At 44.5% G+C, this 21,084-nt stretch overlaps 1 protein-coding gene across 9 annotated transcripts; it reads right to left on the bottom strand.

The window, feature by feature from the left end:
* Nucleotides 1–314: 314 nt before the first annotated feature.
* On the bottom strand, nt 315–20,916 carry TBATA (thymus, brain and testes associated). 9 transcript variants are annotated; one of them, XM_088670246.1, is made up of 10 exons: nt 20,764–20,916; nt 18,391–18,544; nt 14,500–14,739; nt 13,608–13,778; nt 11,728–11,813; nt 8,469–8,633; nt 5,809–5,890; nt 3,354–3,519; nt 2,703–2,755; nt 315–762 (listed from the first exon to the last, which is right to left on the bottom strand). In XM_088670246.1, the coding sequence occupies exons 3-10, from the start codon at nt 14,717–14,719 to the stop codon at nt 683–685; spliced, it is 1,023 nt and encodes a 340-aa protein (XP_088526372.1). In that variant the 5' UTR covers nt 14,720–14,739; nt 18,391–18,544; nt 20,764–20,916; the 3' UTR covers nt 315–682. The 9 variants fall into 9 exon arrangements, with proteins under 9 accessions (XP_088526372.1, XP_088526365.1, XP_088526371.1 ...); XM_088670239.1 differs by having other exon boundaries at nt 3,339–3,519; nt 11,728–11,816; nt 20,764–20,901; XM_088670245.1 differs by having other exon boundaries at nt 11,728–11,816; nt 20,764–20,901.
* Nucleotides 20,917–21,084: the final 168 nt, after the last annotated feature.

The following is a 21,084-nucleotide window of genomic DNA, read 5'->3' as shown; positions in this document are numbered from 1 at the left end:
ATGTGTCCGTTTATTTAAAATGCATCTCTGGGTTATTTGTGGGGCCCGCCTGGTGTTTTTATATGATATGAGTAGAATGTGTGCTTTTATTTAAAATGCATCTCTGGGTTATTTGTGGGGCATAGGAATTCATTCATCCCCCCCCCAAATAAACATAGTCTGGCCCCCCACAAGGTCTGAGGGACAGTGGACCGGCCCCCTGCTGAAAAAGTTTGCTGGCCCAAGACAGCCCAAACAGGTAACTAGAGCCTAGCTCTTTAGGAAAAGTTTCAGCTCCTCCACACCCATGACCATTCAGAGCACTAAGCAGCAGCCTCAAACAACTAGCTTTTTATTTTAAAAAAAACAAAGCTGCAGAATTTTGCAACATCTTAATTGCACTCCTACTACCGGTATGGTCATTAAAAAGCAAGCAAACAAGCAAACAAACAGCAGTGTGGAGATGGAATGCAAATTGTTCCAAGAGAGGAAATAATTAATTGAGGCATTTAAAGGCCTCTCTAAAAGCCTTGACATACTACCAACTATCAAAGAAGGAATGAAAGGCTCTGAGTCCTTGTCTCAAAGTGTTTCTAAAGAAGCCCTTTTCCTTGCAGCATTGTTGCCATCGGGTGAGTAGCAGGAAGGGTAACACTATAAACTGGAGCAGCAAGTGTAGTCGCATCAGGAGGAAGGTTTCTTTCTAATTGGTTTGGTCTGATTGGTTTTGCTTTTCATCTGCAGAGGGGTGAAACTGGAGAACCTCTGCAGAGCCGATGTGAACTGAAAATGGAAAGCACAAATGGTACGGTTTGGTTAATGTGTTTCCAGTGGATATATGAGAACCAGAGATTATGGCCACATTTTTGTAACCCCCCCTGCCCAAATTTGCTACCCTAAACACTATAAAAGGCATACCACCAGGCTTCCAAACCTCCTTTGGACAACTAGGTAGCATATTATGAATGATGACTGGTTGCTTGCATCCACCGAAGTAAGCCAGAATCAGAAGAGAATTCAATAAGGCTATATAAATATGAAGTGGAAAGTAAAGATAATCCAAGTTAACTTGGTGCCTGAGGTCAAAGATAAAAAAGGCCCACTCAGTTGTGTGTGGGGACAGGGAAGCAGCAATAGGCAATTTCTCACCCTTTTAATTGTGTTCAAAATATATATGAAGTATGAAGAAGTCCCCTCAAACTGTCCAACAGTAAGGCCAGAACTGCCTAAAACCTAAACTTGAGACCAAAATGCTGGGAAGTGCTCAGGAAAAGTAATCTGCAGGAGAAATTTGGGTAAATTTTGTTAGCAGCAGAACAGTAAAGTATCATTCCATTTCAATGAAGGATCAGGGAGCCTGCTATTTAAAAGCAGGTCACAGTCACCGGTCGTCCAGTAAAGGAACGTTAATTACAGATATCTATCAAGTCCATAACGGTGTTTCCGTGTGCTGCTCTGGTTTGCCAGAAGCAGTTTTGTCATGCTGGCCACATGACCTGGAAGCTGTAGGCCGGCTCCCTCGGCCAATAATGCGAGATGAGCGCGCAACCCCAGAGTCGGTCACGACTGGACCTAATGGTCAGGGGTCCCTTTACCTTTACCTTATCAAGTCCATAGGAAGCATGCATGGCTAATTTTCTTTCTCCAGTTGCTGGTTACGAAATATCAAGTCATGTCCTATGTCTAGGAGCATTGCTGACTTTGACTGGGCTCACCGCCACGACAGAAAACACAAACAGAAAAACCTTGCTTAAGTCAAAGATCACTTTGATAAACCTGAAGTTTTTTGAGGAAGTGCCAGCATCTTTTCCTTTCCTGGATGCAGCTCAGCAAAGGCTTGACTTCACATAGGCCCTAGGTGAGAACACCTTGCATCTTTAGAAATACAGGAAATGATTGTGCCATCCATTTCGTAATGTATATAAGTCCTGCTGTAATTATATGTCAGGAGGGCACGATGTTGGCTCTCCGTGTGGTTCAGCATGCACAAAGCAGGCATGAAGCATGATTCCACATTGAGTGCTTACACAATACATAAGCAGTCCTGCTCCTCCACCTTAAGGTATTTCACTGAGCCTAAGGAGCCGCATATGCATACCCTGTGCAGATGGCCTCATATGAAATAGTTTGATGGGAACATGTTGGAAGCTGAGCTGCGTAATCGGGCACTGCCCTTGGCTTATCCTGAGGCGAGATTGGCTCGACTCAACCCACCTGAAGCACATCCAGCAACTAATTTCCTGCTTAAGATCCCTACATAGGACCTTTCCACTGGTTGCTGCAGGGACATCTACTTTGAATCATAGAGTTGGAAGAGACTACAAGGGCCATCCAGTCCAACCCCCTGCCAAGCAGGAAACACCATCAAAGCATTCCTGACAGATGGCTGTCAAGCCTCCGCTTAAAGACCTCCAAAGAAGGAGACTCCACCACACTCCTTGGCAGCAAATTCCATTGTCGAACAGCTCTTACTGTCAGGAAGTTCTTCCTAATGTTTAGGTGGAATCTTCTTTCTTGTAGCTTGAATCCATTGCTCTGTGTCTGCTTCTCTGGAGCAGCAGAAAACAACCTTTCACCCTCTTCTATATGACATCCTTTTATATAATTGAACATGGCTATCATATCACCCTTAACCTTCTCTTCTCGTACTTAATGCCTTGCATTTTCCAGTGAAAACATAGGATTTTCTACCGGGTTTTTTGTGTTGTTGGTTTTTTTTTTACCTGGCTTTTCTTCTTCTGGGATAGGTTCTTGTTTTTGTCTCATAACAGACAGCCTGCAACAAAATAAACCAGGGCCAACATGATTATAAGAGAAGCTATGCACCTTGACCAACATTTCTGGCATGACAACAGAGGACTGGCAAGGACTACTTTTGTCATTTTTTGATCATCTTTGACTATCTGTTCATCTTCAGCATTTGCATAGCCCTTTAAATGGTTTCTTTCCAGCAGGAATGATGCTGGGGAGACTTTAGCAATCCGCTGACTGTGTCCCTAATGTTCATGCTATTGTAACATACAACAAGTGGGTTTGAAGTTCTATTGGAAGTAGATAATAATAATAATAATAATAATAATAATAATAATAATAATAAGGAGAAAGTATTAATTGTAGCCCATCCTAGCCACTTGTCCCAGTCTCTCTGGGCAGCTAGTAGCCATTGATAGCTTTACCCTGCATGAATTTGTCTCGACCTCTTTTAAAACCATCCAAGTTGCTTCCTAGCACTACCTCTTGTGGGCATGAATTCCATGATTTAAGTCTGTGCTGTGTCAAGAAGTACTTTTCCCCATAACATGTCCAGTTATTTTCTGTAATATGCAACAGAAATTCATTTTAGCAAACATTCAAAGGACTTGCAAAGAGGGCACCTGGATACATGATTTCTCCCAAGGCTGTGTGGTTTGGAGGCAAATCCTGAGGCATCTGGGGGCAACTGTGGCGGAAGTCTCTCTTCCATGCCTGAGGTCAGCTCCTGGGGATCAAGATGTAAATTGGCAGTTGCTGTCTGCAACAATCCCATGACAAGGTCCTTTTCTGCAGGGAGAGGAGAGGACATGCTTTAGGAAACAAAATATCTCACCTGCACAGTTTTAAGGTAAAATAAATAGGTTTGTCCCAGCTGCCCTTCTTTTTTTCTGCATGCACTTTCACATATACCATAAATAAGAATTATCCTACAAGTTATCATTCCCATATAAAACTATCAGTTTGTAAATAACCACATGAACCTGCCCAGACCTTGAGATATTTGAGGTGGATCTAGATAGAGCAGGGTTTCCCAAACTTGGGTTTCCAGCTGTTTTTGGACTACAACTCACATCTTCCCTAGCTAGCAGGACCAGTGGTGTGCGGTGATGGGAACTGTAGCCCAAAAGCTGGAGACCCAAGTTTTGGAAACTCTGAGGGTTGGTGATGAGAGAACAGGCCTTCTCTGTAGTAGCCTCTCGTTGACATGAGTCAACCAATCTGGGCTGCATCAATAGGAGTATAGCATCTAGATCAAGGGAAGTAATAGTACCACTGTATTCTGCTCTGGTCAGACCTCACCTGGAGTACTGTGTCCAGTTCTGGGCACCACAGTTCAAGAAGGATACTGACAAGCTGGAACGTGTCCAGAAGAGGGCAACCAAAATGGTCAAAGGCCTGGAAACAATGCCTTATGAGGAACGGCTTAGGGAGCTGGGTATGATTAGCCTGGAGAAGAGAAAGTTAAGGGGTGAAATGGTAGCCATGTTCAAATATATAAAAGGATGTCATATTTCTGCTGCTCCAGAGAAGTGGACACGGAGCAATGGATTCAAACTACAAGAAAGAAGATTCCACCTAAACTTCCTGACAGTAAGAGCTGTTCGCCAGTGGAGTGTGGTGGAGTCTCCTTCTTTGGAGGTCTTTAAGCAGATGCTTGACAGGCATATGTCAAGAATGCTTTGATGGTGTTTCCTGCTTGGCAGGGGATTGGACTGGATGGCCCTTGTGGTCTCTTCCAACTCTATGATGGAATGCTCTCCTCAGGGAGGCCTGACTGGCACAAACTTTGTCATCATTTCAGCATCCGGCAAAGACATACTTGTTTCCCCAGGCATTTGGGCAACACTGGTGATAGGACTGTGCTTAATAACGATTTTGTTATTGCATTTTCACTTTGGCTGTAAATCACTTGGGGACTTCCTTAGAGGAAGTGTTGTACAGGTTTAACATACCTGAACCACACGTTATTCCTACGTTGCTAATTTAGGTGCATATCTAGGAATCTAATTTATTATGTTTCTTTATTCATCATGCACGGTCATAAACTGCTAAGTCACAAAAAGGGTGATGTGCCTAAGACACAAATAAAACAACATAAACTTAATAAAACAAAGAAAACTGTTCATAATACGCAGATTGCACACAGCTGAGTGACAAAACCTGAATGAATAAAAAAGCTTTAAGTGCCTGATACTTAATAGTGAGGGTGTCTGCTTAATATCAGTTGGGAGTTTCATGGTTTTGGCACCGTCACTGTTAAGTGACCTATTCCTGGTAGTTCCACCATGCACCACTGGCAAAAGTGTCATTCCTAATGATCTAATGGTCTGGCAAAGCTATATGGAGTGTGGTGGTCCAGCAGGTAAAGTGTTTGACCTGGTGGCAAATTGGCAGCCAGGGCAGACCTTTCAGCAGAGGTGATGTGTGCAGTCTCCATGGCCCACCTCCATGGGGTGGAGGAAGGGGAGTGCTGTGAGGGCGGGCCGCCCTGGGTGTCACCACTGAGGGGGGTGACAAACTGCCAGGCGGCACTCACGGTGGGGTATGCAGCGTGCCTGAGCCACGCATCTCTCCTGGGAGTGATGCAGTGGCATGAGCGCTCACAGGCTCCATGCTGCCACAAACGGTCCGCCTGCTGCCTCCCCCCAACTGTAGGGTGGTTGAATTCTGCACTAGCTGCAGCTCCCAGGCCAGTCCTAAGGGTGCCACCACACAGAGCGCATTGCAGTAATCCACGGTACCAACGCATGGACCACATTGGCTGGGCTATATAATCTGCAAATGAGACATAGCTGGAAACAGTGGCCAGAAAATCAGGACTTACTGCAGCAACTTGTCAGCTGCACATTCTGCTGCAACCCCTGGCTGCTGTTTTGTTGTAATGTGTGGAGAGGCCTATGCTTCAAGGGGGCATTGCAAACATGCTGCATGCCCTGAGGGTTTCAATGCATTTGACAACCCACTGAGCTGGAATTATGTAACAGGTGTTAACAGGGGGAGATGGTTGATAACAAAGTGGAGATAATCCACATTTCCAAAGCCTTTTGCTCCTTGCAGGCTCTGCATGCACCTTACCCCTCTGCCCAGCCATGAGCAGCCATTGCTGAATCGCAGTCAAGGAGTCTGTCTGCAGGATCTGACAGAGCAGCTCCAAAATCTGTTGGCGGAAGAGGACAGTGGGAAAGTGTCAGCACAACCGGGGTCGGAGTGACATTGAAACAAACAACGGGGTCAAGAGGGTATACACACAGGCTTATCTCGGTAATTTTTATACTGGTGAGAACTTTGCCCTACGTTACCATTTGTCGCTCCTATGGTGCAATCTCCCCACGCCTCTTCTGCAGTCCCAGGCAGGGGTCAGAATGAGGACGCTGGTCGAACCCTTGGTGGGCTTCCATTTATAGCTAGTAGCTTGCAGGCAGCAAGGTATGGAGACCTATCTTAGGATAATTAGGGTTGCCATGTGTCCTCTTTTTCAGGGGTAAAATTTGAGACTAATTGCATTTATTTGCTTTGAATGGTCGTCATAGTGTCCTCTTTTTTTGCTCTTCAAAATATGGCAACCCTAGAATGCTTAGGTGTTCCAGTAAAGGTCCTGGGAACTTTTACTTGGTGTTGGGGAGTAACATAATGCCATGGGCAGTGTGAGATCTTCCCTGTTGCCACCACACTCCCCTTAGGGCCACTCAATCCCTAGACAAGTGTACTTTCCAAGAGTCCAAAGCAAACGCTTGCCCAGAGCCCAAGGCATAGCTTGCTTTTCTCTGTCAAACCCTCCCCAAGCACACATGCAGCGTGAGCCAAGTAGAAATATCCCTAACCCTAACCCAGTACCCCGACACCAACTTTATGAAGTTGATTAAGAATAAAAGAGGCAATAAGAGGACAAACATAGGCTGTTGCTTCGGGAACAGAACAAAAGGAATCTTTATGTTCAAATCTCTCCAACCTATCACTGCTACTTATAAGCTTCAGGTCTCCGCATGTATAGTTTCTGATCCAGGTGGGCCTTGGTTGACAGGTGGTTGTGGCCTGCCAATAACCATAGCTGCCAAGTTTTCCCTTTTCTCGCGAGGAAGCCTATTCAGCATAAGGGAAAATCCCTTTAAAAAAGGGATAACTTGGCAGCTATGCAATAACTAGCCAGTCAAGTCCATCAGGGAGATGCCTCGAGATCTTTTGGAAGTTGGGAGATGGGCTATGGAAAAGTTGACTAAGGCCAGTTTCCCCCAGTTCTACCAGACGAAATCTATTTGTGTATTCAAGAGGAGAGACCAGAACTCTCGGGGGGGGGGGGATGGAGAATAGGATCTTAGCACGCAGCCGGCCTGGGTTACACAGCCTAGCAAAAAGTTGTGTCATATGAATTTCCGTTCTGTTTGGGCACTCACTCTGCATAGGGTGCTCAGAAAGTGGCTACTGTATTCAGAACCAGGTTTTTTTCTTTTCAAAGTGCAAAGAGCAACTGTGTGTTTCTCTGAATTGGATACATTCCCATTTTTTTTTTTGGTTCAAATTTCCCACTGAGAATAATCACAGTTATTCTCTCACGGGTGCTGTCTCAGGCACTGGTGACTTCAGAGCTGGATTACTACAATGCACTTTATGTGGGGCTTCCCTCATGCTTGACCTGAAGCTGAAGGCAGGAGTGAGTCCTTGTCAGCATATTTTGCCTCTGCTCAGAGTTCTGCACTAGTTGCCCATTTGCTGCTGGGCCAAGTTCAGTGTGTTACTATTGGCCCTTAACAGCTTGGGACAGTTTACCTGAAGGATCACTTTAATCTCTATAAGCACATGCAGCTGCTTGGATTTGTGAAACTGGCACTCTTACCAATGCCATATAATACTCATTCCAGAATTGTAAGAAATCAATCCTTTAGTTCAGCAGCATCTACACCAAGCACCCCCAAACTTCGGCCCTCCAGATGTTTTGGACTACAATTCCTATCATCCCTGACCACTGGTCCTGTTAGCTAGGGATCATGGTAGTTGTAGTTCCAAAACATCTGGAGGGCCGCAGTTTGGGGATGCCTGATCTACACTTTGGACCCCCTCACCTATTGACACCAGACAAGTTCCTTTGCTGTACTCTTTTCAGAACTTGTTTAAAACATTGTTGTTTAGGCAAACTACATGTGCTTATCTCTTTTTTGGTTACTGTTCATTTTAATAATCTTTTGAATGTTTTTAAATACCTGTTTTTAACTGTTTTTAAATTAATGTTTTGTAATCCACTTAGATTTCTTACAACCAAATGGTGTGTGTGTGTGTGTGTGTATATATATATATATACACACACACACACACACACACACACACACACACACACACACATATATATATCTGGGCACTTTGCTGCTTTCATAACTCCCCCCCCCAAAGCAAATGAAATATAACATAACAATCATACAGTGTGTGTGTGTGTTAGCTATCTGCTTTATCAGATTTAATTTCTAATCCATTCTGAGCAGAAACTGTTCTTATTATTCCATCAATTATCAAATTTAATTTATAATCAGTTCTGAGCAGAAACTTTTCTTATTACTCCATCAATTAATTTCCAGGAAAATAGTTGTAATTGGTTGGTGGTACAGAAGAAGAAGAAGAAGAAGAAGAAGAAGAAGAAGAAGAAGAAGAAGAAGAAGAAGAAGAAGAAGAAGAAGAAGAAGAAGAAGAAGAAGAAGAAGAAGAAGAAGAAGGGTCTGTTTGCCCCATTTTTTCCATGCATGGCTTACTATAAGTTCTTGGTCCCGGAAGAGCATGGTCGCATCCTTGCCTTTATTCTTGGCATTGTTCCTGTGCAAATGGCGGGACGAATGGCAAGCTGTAGCTCGAGAGGGAGGTGGGATAAGACGTCCTGTTTCTTCTGAGTATTGTGTCTCCCTCCGAGACTTTTCTGCCTTAAAATACAACAACAAGCTACAGTAGAGGAACTGAATATGGAAGAGCAAGTAAGACACAAAATATTGCAATGTAGAGTGCTCCTGTCCAGACTCGTAAGCCAGCCATACCCTCTTTCAGGATACGCCATTCCATTCCATTCCATTCCTGCTCAGGTTTTCCTTTCCCACCTGCTCTCATTTGTCAATCAGCATTCCATGTCTGTTCAACATGCTCTGATCTTGCTGAGTTGAGTTTGCAGTCTGCCCCAAATTCACTATTTGCATATATTACAGCAAATTAATTCTCTGAGTATGGATCTGATAAGGAACCTTTGATTTGGACATATACTCAGGAGCCTATTTTTGCTACAGTAAAGGAAACACATTTCTTAAGAAACCATTGTGAATGCATTTTGGCCACATTTAAAGTGCTCTCATACCATTTTAACAGTCACTGCTTCCCCCAAAGAATCCTGGGAACTGTAGATTGTTAAGGGTGCTGAAAGTCCTTAAGAGACTTCTATTCCACTTACAGAACTATAGTTCCCAGAGTCTCCTGGGAAGAGAAATGGACTGTTAAATCAGTCTGAGAGGGGAATAGGGGTCCCCCAGGAATCTTTGGGGGAAGCCACAACTGCTAAATGTTGTAATAGTGATTTAAAGGTGTAGCCTTTCAATATGCAGAAAATTTACGTAGGGCTCCAAAATATGACATGGGAAAAGTACTAGATGTTGAAATCAAAATAACCCATCCTTATTTATAGCTGAGGCTTGTGAGCCATCTACTGGTGACCAACAGTGTATATGTGTGAGAGAGATTTGTAATGACTTTTAGTTAAACATGATTGAGTGATTGATTGATTGATTGGTGTGTGTGCGAGAGAGAGGGGGGGGTGTATAGTTGGATGGATGGATCTAGATAGATCTGTGGTACTAAATGTTTAGGTTTAGTAAATAGCATGTAATTAGAACTACCGTAGTGGTATATGTTGCAAGACTCTCTCAATGTGCATTAGAAAGGGATTATGCAAGAGCTTATTTGTAAAGACTGTGTCCAACGTCGAGAATATAATCAAGATCCATGTGTACTGGAATGTGTGTACCTATTTCTGAGCATCAGCAATTAGCATGGAAAGAGGTAAATGTTCTAAGTGTTTACCAATCTTTAATCCTAGTCAATCAACAAGTGTTGATGAAGGCAGGGGAACGCCTTTGTTAGGTCACCCCTAACCATGAGTACTTCAAAGCATCCAAAGAACTGACCATTAGAACGAAACTGAATAGAGGAGGCTTAGTTTTTAGGAAGGTAGAATTAGGAGAGATGCCTTGGACTGAGTGCTGCACTGACCCTCTTGAGATGACCATGCTGTAAAATCTGAACTGCATCCATGCAGGCTAAATAGGTGGGAACATTTTCCCCCTTAAAGCTACAATGGTCTCCGCCGCTTTTGGTTTGCCAAAGGAGCCCAAACCCTGGAACCTTATGGACTTTTGCTACTGCTCGGCAGAGAGAGAAGGCACCCAACTTTTGTGTGTATATCTACTGTATATCTATCTATCTATCTATCTAATAATAATAATAATAATAATAATAATAATAATAATAATAATATATTTATACCCCGCCCATCTGGCTGGGTTTCCCCAGCCACTCTGAGCAGCTTCCAACAGAAAAATGAAATAAAATAATCTATTAAACATTAAAAGCCTCCCTAAACAGGGCTGCCTTCAGATGTCTACCGGTATATCTCTATCTCTATCTCTATCTCTATCTCTATCATCTCTATCTCTATCTCTATCTCTATCTCTATCATCTCTATATCTATATCTATATCCCAGAAAGTGCAGCACTTCATTTTTGAGCCACCATCCAGGTTAGGTTGGAACAAGCTGCTCCTAGTATCGTCTGTATTGAGGAAAAGCTCAAATTTCAGTTGTGGTCTTCTGCTGCTCCATAATTCTGACCTCCGGTAGAGTTTCAGCACCAGCCCTTACAAAACTAGAGATGATGGTATTGTTGTTGTTGCTGTTGTTGTGTAGTTGGTTAGCCTTGTGTAACCGGCCACAAATATTTAATTGAGAATGGTTCCAGGCAGCTGCTCCAGAAAGTCGTTTGGAGCCAAAGTTTCAACAACGGGAAGGCTAGCAACTGCATGCCATTCTTTGCCTAGGAACCAGCCCAGTCTTTCCACAGTGCCCTGCCCTCTGGTATTGGACCTTAGCCTCAGAGTTCAGAGAAGTAAGCTGGATTGGAGTGTTGACATCCCTAAATCTGGAGGTTGCTTAGATCTTGTGGTTTTCCATGGGCACCTGTTTGGTTGCTATGGGAACAGGATGTTGGACTAGAAGGGCCATTGGCCTGATCCAGCAGGCTCTTCTTAAGTGCTTGGAGTTTCAGTCTCAGCCCAGCCCATGGTGGAGCTGAGCTTGGGAACCTGTCCCTTTCCAGATGTTGGTGGGCTCCAGCTCCCATCAGCTCTAGCCAACATGGCCAGTGGTCCGAGATGAATGGAGCTGGGAGTCCAATAACATTTAGAAGTTGCAGGTTCCTTGCCTCCTGCAGGGGAGAGTTATATATGCTTATTCATTTCAACAGAAGTCCATCATTTGACTATATCATAAAAGCATAGAATTGTAAAGTTGGAAGGGACCTCGAGGACCATCTCATCCAACCTCCTACAATGCAGGAATCCTGCCCATTGCCATACCTGGGTGGGCTCGAACCACCAACCTTCTGGTTAACAGTCAGACATACCAACCCACTGTACCACAGGCCTATCACCCCCTACCTGTACGTTTAGCTTCCCACTAACTCGTCTTTGGGTATTCTTTGAATGAGAAATAATTTATTCTGATAGGAACAAAATGAGGAGTTGTCATTTTCTGAAAGAATCACTAAAGAAGGCGGCCCAAGTCTCAGCAGGGTTACAAAATGGAAAACAGCAGTGCTGTTTTTCCTCTTTATCCGAACAAATAATTGTACTGTACTGTTTTTCCTCCCATCCACTGTACTTGGTTACTTTCATTACCAGTGCTGGGCTCACCCCCCTCCTTAACAAATCAGCCCCATGGTATGGGATCATAATGCTTCCCCCCCCCTTTTCCTACTCACTGCCTCCTTTTTCTCAGTGGACGAGGTGGCTCTGACTCTTGCAGCAAGTTCCCTCAATTCTTCTCGCCAGGCATTGGACAAAGAACCTGCTTGAGAGAGGGGAGGTATGAGGAAGATGGCAAATTCGAAATAAAAAAAATGGCTGGGATGCAGTCATGCGGGAGCCAGGGTTGGCTGCAGCTTCCCTCCCTGAGCTTGCCTCTGTGCGTGATGTGTGGAACAGTCTTATAGGCAAAATACATGATTGGCAGTCTTGTGTGATATATTGATAGCAGGCAGTTGGACTGTACCACTTCAGAAGGCAGACTGAACGTTCCGCTACACAAAACCCCCTTGTGCATTCAAAACTAGCAGGCTCGTACTATTATTTCTTATCTGTTAGTTTTGACAGAGGCATCCTGGCCTCTGGGTTACGACGGAAGATCATTGTTTCAAATGCTGTCGAACATTCAGCAGCAACTTGATGAACATTCGGAAACGGCTCGGAAACGAGGCCACATTCACACCATACATACGAAGCACTCGTTTACCACCATAACTGCCATGGATTTCCCCAAATAATCCTTGGACATGTCATTTGTTAAGGGTGCTGACCTCACGGGGCTACAATTCCCAGCACCCTTAACAAACGGCGTTTCCCATGGGGGGGAAGCCATGGCTGTTGAAAGCGGTATAAGAATGCTTTGTTTATATGGTATGCATGTGAACCCAAGTGAAGTCTGTTAAACCCCTGGCAATAATTTGATGCAGATTCAGAAACAGCTGAGAACCACATTACAGCCTGCTGAGATCACGTGAGGCAGCTCAGGAAACAGGCACACCCCCACTCACCCCCTGTTTCTGCTTTAATGCGGGTGCTATTAATCACCGTGTCCTCAGGAGGCATATTCATCATGATGATATTTAATGGCGCAGTCTGTGATATAATAGCATTGACAACCCTTGTAGATTAGGATAGATTGCAGGTGGTGAAGTGGATCTCGGAAGGAAGCTAAGCTGAGCTTTTTGACAGTAGTGCTCTCTGTGGTATCATAAGACGGGGCAACAAATCGTCCAAGCAGGCAGGAAAAAGTCTTTGCCCGGAGACTCTTATCAGTAGTGCCTAGTTACAAAATACACCAGCTCCAGATCTGTGCCCTTATGCACAAATATATATACACATACATACATACATACATACATACATACATACATACATACATACATGTATATCTGGATGCGGGTGGCGCTCTGGTCTAAACCACTGAGCCTCTTGGGCTTGCTGATCAGAAGGTTGGCGGTTCAAATCCATACAAAGGGGTGAGCTCCTGTTGCTCTGTCCCAGCTCCTGCCTACCTAGCAGTTCGAAAGCATGCCAGTGCAAGTAGATAAATAGGTACCGTTGTTGCAGGAAGGTAAACGGCATTTCTGTGCGCTGCTCTGGTTTCCATCACGGTGTTCTGTTGCACCAGAAGTGGTTTGGTCATGATGGCCACATGACCTGGAAAGCTGTCTGTGGGCAAATGCTGGCTCCCTTGGCTTGAAAGCGAGATGAGCATCGCAACCCCATAGTCGCCTTTGACTGGACTTAACTGTTTAGGGGTCTTTTATATGAAGCCCACAAATTTTGAGCATGAGGAACATGATTCAGACTGAGACCCTAGCATGTTTGTGGAATAGGGGTGTGTGTGTGAGAGAGAAGTTTTAACTATTAGCCCCAATCCAGATCAAGGCCCCTGTGGGCTATTTGCATAATGTGGGAAAAGCTCATTTTGAAGAGAATGGGAGGTGTGTCCCCCCAAAAAACCTCTCATTCTGCAAATGGCCAGTGTGCACCCCTGGAAAGTTGTCCATGTGCAAGTGTGGCGCTTGTGTTGGAAATATTCTTGTTGCATACTAACCTGTCGATAGCCAGGGGACTGGAACAGGTTGTGGGTCTCCGATGGGTATCTGAGCCCCAGGCGCCCCCAAAATAGAAGCACGAATCTGACTTTTTATCATTGGGTGAGGTGGCAGAAGGGTCTGCTTGCAGCACTCGTCATTAACGGTGCAAACAGGAGCACCATTCAAACCTGCAACAGAAGAAGGCATCCGTGGGTAAGTCGCACAGGAAAGAACCACATTATAGAAGAAAACTGTGGCTTGAACTAGAGATTGGGGGAGCTACCTGGTTCTGCTTCAGAAAGGATTCCCTAGACTCAGATTCTTCACCTGCGTGCCGGCTGAGTCTTCAGAACTCCCTTCTGGAATCCATTTCGGATTTTGAAGGCTCCAATTCTGCCTTCAAACTTACTGAAAGGTGAGACTCCAGCTATGTACACAACACCATACATTGAAAGCACCCAACGCCCCTCGAAGAATCCTGGGAACTGTAGTTTATGCATCACAAAGCTACCATTCCCAGCACCCTTAGCAAACTACAATTCCCAGTGTTATTTGGGGGAGATCACGTGCTTTGAATGTATGGTGTATGCACAGCCTCTTTCTGCGGCGTGGTGAGCCTATATTAGGGTATTAATTACCGGGGGAAATTTTGTTGTTGTTGCATGCCTTAAAGAGCTAATTGAATTGTCACACACTGTACTTTTTTTGCATTCCATTGCATGTAAAGCACATAAATATATATGGCACTGTAATTTACAGCTATTTTGTGCCGCAACATTTGCACATTTTTATTTATTGATTTAAGCGCTTTCGGACTTTCATTATCTAATATATGCACGGAACAAAAGCATGCCTGAACTTTACTTCTGAACAGACTCGCCGTGCAGGATGGCACTGCTGTGTGCTCACCTTGAATATGAGTGACTCTGTGAGGGTGGGGGTTGTGGCGCGAGAAGAACGAGTGATGGCTGAGGCAGCCAAACCGAGCGCTGTTCTTGGAATGGGGTCTCAAGGCCTGAGCGCTGAAACGGAGTGGGGTATTCAGGGCCACGTGTTTAAGCTTCCCTGCCAGAACAGTGGTCTCTTTGCCAGTGAAGGGGCCGGCAGATGGACCCTTCAGATCCCCCATTTCCTCTTTAGTAGACGTCCCTGAGTAAAAAGACAAGAGGCAAAGTTATATAAAAAAACAATTATACAACTTGCAGTGCAACGGATGCCTAAAGGATGTCTCTCCTAGGAAAACAGTGAAATTTGGTTCCCTGGGCTGCTTACGTAGTACCCAGGCTCCTCGTTCCAAATCCACAAAGGTGTGCAAAAACAGTTTGACAAACAACTTTAAACAATTGCAAACACCCCCCGTTTCTAGTGAGACAGGGCGCTTCTAGACTGTGGCAAGTTTACAAGTAGAATTGCAACAAATTCAGCTTGTGCAATTAAAATGGTTTTGGATCTGGTGCTCTTATGCATCAAGCCTGGTTCAAAAATAACCTGAATTTCTGCAGCAAGGAAGGCAATAGAAAAGCAATGAAAAAGTGTGGGATGACAATTGATTGACATGATGCTGCATAAACAAGCAAATCCGAATAAATTCTGAATAAAAACACATTGTCTGGAAGCCAATACAGTTTAAAACATTTCTATTCCCTCCCACGGAAATGACTGCCTTTAAACTATTACACGTTATCTTTTACACTCCAGGGAATCCAACCAACTTGATAGAATCCAATGTCTAGATGAACGCTGGCGAGTTCTTGTAGTTTTCTCACTATAAAGAAGTCAATAATCCTGAATGTTGTACTAACCTTAAAAGCCACTCTTAAACAGACTGCCGCAAGTAAGGATGATGTGAACAATCTCGCATAGGTGTGCAGGAAAGGTTTTTAATGCCAGAGACTCTATGACAGGGAGTCTGAGTCATGTGATGAACGAGAGCTTGAGAAGCAGAGTCTGCAACAGGTTTGCTGAAGAACAAAACAACTGGCACCCTCCCTTCTGAGAGTTTTGAAAGGTGACCTGGAGTCTTGGCCGTGCCACTGAGATCATATTCTGAAGACGCAGCAAGCTCTTTCTCTCAAAGGATTGTGTGCTGTTCAACACACACACACACGTTGCACCGTCAGCATCAATAAAAGAGATGCAATTGTGAAGAAGCATTGAAGCATCTTATCAAAACGAAAGCAGAAACTCAGAAACACGGCTCAGTTTAATGATGCTACCCTGAAGCTCCACAGCACTGCATAAGTTGACTTTGATGATGTTCCCACACAGACCTGTGGACAGCATGTGCTATTTGGAAAGCAGCCAATTAGTTACATTAAGATGTTATGGTTTCAAAGTTTTGTTTGCCCAACGGAGGTGAACAGAGCCGGCACCTATTGCTTGAGGTGAATGCTGGAATCTTTCTTCATTGCTAGTAATCAAAATTTGTGAAATGGTAATAATGCAATTTGCATTGCAATATTTACCAGCCCCTGCTAGGTCCTGTTTATTCAAACGCTGCTACCATTCCTGGGCAGGGATATTCCTATCCTATATGAATGATGATACATAGCAAGAGTGGGGAACCTGTGGTCCTTTAGATATGGCTGAACTACAACTCCCATCACCCCTGGGTGTTACTGATGGGAGTTCGGGTCGATCAACATCTGGGGGACTGTAGTTTCCCCACCTCTGGTATACATTTTTCACTCAAGGAAAGATATTGCATGTACCATTTAGGCTCATGGAAATGTGATTGCCAATTAGGGTCTTGATTTGAGCAGCACCAGGCCTGGAATTTATTGTTGAACCCGTTGTTCACTTTGGGGACCTGGCTCTCCCATATCAAGTGTAACCCAGCACCATTTCCCAGACGAATGGAAAAGAGTGTTATCTCTGAAGTTTGTCCTCTCTTACCATTGACTCCCTGCAGCTGCTCTTCTTATTTCTGACTTTCGGTGAAAGGATTCTTCAGTCAGCTTCCAGGTGGGCTTGAACCCTCACACTTTTTGGTTTACAAACAGATGCAATCATCCATCTGAAGAGCTTTGAAACCCCCATTTCAATGGAATATACTTAAGCCAGTGGTGTGCCATGTCACCTGGGGTGCCTTGAATGCCACAGGCAACATTGGCCATGGTCCTTCTTTCCCTCCCTCCCTCCTCTGATGCCTTCTCGCATCTCTGCTTCCCAAAGGCTTGTGTCTCTGTTTGTTGCAGCAGCCCTGGGTATAAGCTCCTCAGGTGAATGGGGCCTCTGGGGCTGGTCAGGGGGTGTAGTTGCCAGGAGCTGAGATGGCCTCGGATTAAGCAAGCAAGCAAGTGGGCAAGGAAGTCCCAACAGTCAGTCTGCCAGCCTTTGCTGTTGGAAATGGACAGACAAGTCCCAGGCCCCTGTGGGGCAGTGTGAGGAGGCGCCTCTCTTCATACCCTCCAACTCCTGGATTGAAAAATCCGGGATCAGCAGCGGTGCACCACCGGAAATTGCCTCTACGCATGTCCAGACATGCGTAGAAGTGACTTCCGGTGCCAGCGCTGCCCGATTTCCGGTGCCCAGACATGGGCAGAGCGGCACCGGAAATCGCTTCTACACATGTCCAAACATGCGCAGACAGCCGGGAGCCGGGACATGACCGCTGGCAGAAGCTGCATTCCAAATCCGGGGGATTTATGGGATATAAATCCATTCAGAATAACAGTGGGAAACGGTAACAAAATACGGGGGTTTCCCCGCGAAAAACGGGAGACTTGGCAGCTATGCCTCTTTTTGGGGCAGGGGTGGGGCAGCTCAGAGATCAGAGGTGGCAGCTGCAGCTGCCCAGAGGACTATCAAGGGGGGGAGAGAAGAGAGGAGGCTGAGGGAACACTCCACAAGGGAGGTTGTTCAGAAAAGGGTAAGAGGCTGCCAGCTCTGCAGGCAAGGGGTGGCATAACTGGGCCCCTGACCCCAAAGGGGTGCACAGAAAGAATGTAGTTGGTCAAGAGAGCCGTGGACTCAAAAAGGTTGAAAACCTCTAACTTAAGCACATGCTCTACTACTCTTCTATAGAAATCAATGATGCTTTGGTTGGATTGTGCCATTGTTAGTGAAAGTAAATACTTCCCTCCACCCTTCAGTTCAAAAACAAATTTCACCATCCTATCATGACAGCGAACTGTCTCAGCAACAAAGATACAGTGGAACCTCGGTTTATGAACACCTCGGTTTACGAACGTCGCAGACCTATCTGGAACGGATTAATTCACTTTCCATTACTTTCAATGGGAAAGTTCGCTTCATGTTAAGTACGCTTCAGTTAAGTACGGACTTCCGGAACCAATTACACCCATGCTTCGGGTTGAGTACTCCGCGGACCTGTCTGGAATGGATTAATCCACTTTCCATTACTTTCAATGGGAGAGTTCGCTTCAGTTTACGAACGCTTCAGTTTAATATATATATATATATGACTAAGTGGGGCCGTTATAGAGGTTTATACAATTATGGATGGATGGAAAAAGTGGAGAAACATATACCCCCTTTTCTCATACTACTAGAATCTGGGAGTCAGCCATAGAAATTGGTTGATAGCAGATTCAAAAAGTAGAGGTAGCAGAGACAAAAGACAGGATTTCTCCGTACAATACAATTACAGTAATAGTATACTATTAGTATACAATAGTATACAATTAAAAGTATTCACTACTGCCAGGTTCTGATGATGACCAGCTCAGGTGGCTTTAAAAAGCAATTCGAGAAATTCACAGAGAAGTCCGTCAATGACTCGTAGCCATGTTGACTACATTCAACATCCAGATTCAAATGCAGTATGGTAGTGCGTACCAGCTACTGGGAGTGAGTCATAGTTGGTTCATGGACCTTCCAGATGATCTGGTTGGCCACTGTGGGAAACACAATGCGGAACCGATCCAGCAGTTCTTCTGATGAGCTTGTACTGATGTAGCACACCTAGTGCTGAGAACAGGCTGGTCTCCTTCTGTGGAATTGCAAAAGTTTTAGTGCAATGCAGTGTAAAGTATCAAGGCCACGCCAGGGACTGACACAATGTCCTATTTCTGATCACTCTCTGCCTATGCCTCTGGCAGAAAAGGCAACTGTGGAGAGGGGTTTATGTTGTGCAGATGGGCCCGTATCATCCAGGGATACTTAACTAGTGGTAGAAAGCACAGGTGAGCCTGTGGTGGACCAGGAAAGTCCTTGTAAAAGGGAATGGATTCTGAGGAAGAATTTGCAAGGAGGAAGGGGAGTTGACTGAATGGACACAGTGAAGAGGTAGCTACTTCAGTCACAGTCTGGGAGAAGATTCAGACTGTGTTGACAAATGTTTGTTTGTTGGTGCATCAAATGCCACCAGCTCCTGTTGAGGCACTGGTCTTGATCCAGCTTCAGGAGGCTGGCCAATGTAGAGATGTAATTTGTGGGAGTGGGTTCTCGTATTTGGAGTTGCTTCCTCATGTTCCATGGACATGAAATGAAAAGAATGGGGAAACTGACTCAAGCAAATCCTAAGCAGTTTCTGATTTAGTCAATTTCACCCATAATGGAAAGGTTGTACTTCCTTTTCTTTGTTAAGGGCCACATGACTGGCTGGTGTGGGAGACAGAGGAGAAAGGATCTCCCAGGGTGGGAGGCTGGAGTAAGAAACAGAAGTTCTCAGGTGAGAGCTAGGAAGGTCTACTTTCCTGTATATGGATAAAGGATATGATGCAACTACTGTATTTTTTGCTCCATAAGACACACCTTTTTCCTCCTAAAAAGTAAGGGGAGATGTCTGTGCGTCTTATGTAGCGAATATGTGGCCTCTGGAGCCAAATTGCCCAGGGGCAAAAAGCAGATCGTGCTTTTTTTATTTATTTTAAAAAAGAGCTAAAGGCTAGCAAGAGGGAAAGGGGGTGTTGAAAAGAAGCTGCTCAGCAGCTGATTGCAAGAGTTTGGGGAGGGAGATAAGGGACGCTAGCTCCCTTCCTGGCCTGCCCCCTTGCCCAGGCCTCCATTGTTGAATGTTCTGCAGAGGGAGTTCAACAGGATTTTTTCCCTTTGCCAAGTAAACTCAACAACTTTGAGCCGATCCTTTAAAAAAATGGGGCTTTTCCTCTTTGCAAAAGAAGCTGCACAACTGTGAGCTGATCCCCCCCAAACAGGGCTTTCCCCATCTGAAAACAAAGTGCGTCTTATGGTCAGGTGCATCTTATGGAGCGGGGAAAATCTGGTACTTTTTCTCTTTCTTCACTCTCTCACCTTCCTATTTTTTGCTTTTTATTCTCTCTTTTTGCCTCTCTCTCTCTCTCCTTCTTTTTTAGATTAGATCAGTTTTTATTATATTTTATGTTGAAAACTTTCTCAATAAAAATATTTTGCAAAAAAGGGGTTGGGCTGTTGAAACTGTGGGCACTTCCTTTTTATTCCACACTTACGATGATTTCTGCTCATGGTGCTATTGGGGCAGTCAGACATGATACCACTCTGAATACTGTGTCTGAAGCTGCAAAACTTTTGGGGTGCTCAAACTGCTTCACTTCCCGTCAGGGCATAGCCTGTAAATTCCTGCTGAAATCCCACAACTTTTTATAACATACAATGTTCCTGTTTGTTTTTGTCCACTTTTGTTGCAGTAATAGTGTGGTAGCGTTGTGGCAGCATCCCAGAACAAAGAAGAGCAGGAAAAGTCCACAACTACCGGTAATGCACTATTGTCATGTCAAGAGAGCGTTGCACCTGTGATAAAACACCTGTCTGGAGGGGCCCCTAATTGGGCCACCATCCTATAGACATATGCAACAAATACATAAAATGTCCAGTCTCAGAGATGAACATGGGACAAGACGTGAAAAGAAATTATAGCAGTCGGTCAAAAAGAACAAGAAAAAATATACTGCATATGCTTGGAAATCAAGGTGGTCCATAGTCAACAGCCGTATGCAATTCTTCTAGTAAGAAGCAGAAAGAAAGTGCTCTTGTCTCTCAACTGTTTTTAAAGCCCTTGCAGGATACTTACGGAAATTTGATATAGGAGGTAGTATATTTCTTGCTTTCACTCCCTTTCTTTTCTGTTCCCCCCTTGCTGAGTTTTCAAAAAGCAATTGTTTTTAAAGGATCTGCATAAGCTAATTTGGCCTGCAGCTATGGCATTTGAACAAAGACAACAACAAACCCCAGATGTGCTTCTTATTCAATATTTATAAAGGAGCGACTCACCATTTAAGCTGTTGCCACATCCATGTAGGGAGTGGGGTGTCCTTTTGAGTTACTGTTTGGCCAAAGGCTGCAAAATAATCTCACTTCTGTACATAACATCAGTCTGCCTTCTTTGTCCCTGACTGTGTCAAAGTTGCTAGGTAACACTACTTCTTGACAACAGCCAACGATTTCCCTCCTACCCCTTCTCCCCTTTTATCTGCTCTGTTTTCGCCTCCCCCCCCCATTAACCATATAGTCAACTCCTGGTTTTCTTTCCTCCAGAGGCAAATTCCAGTTAAGAAAATTCACTTGAGTTTTGTTTTTTTTGTTTAAATCCAA

The sequence above is a fragment of the Zootoca vivipara genome, chromosome 5 (genome assembly GCF_965207765.1).
Source record: "Zootoca vivipara chromosome 5, rZooViv2.hap1.1, whole genome shotgun sequence".
Classification (NCBI taxonomy): domain Eukaryota; kingdom Metazoa; phylum Chordata; class Lepidosauria; order Squamata; family Lacertidae; genus Zootoca; species Zootoca vivipara.
This window is presented reverse-complemented; position numbering and strand designations above follow the sequence as displayed.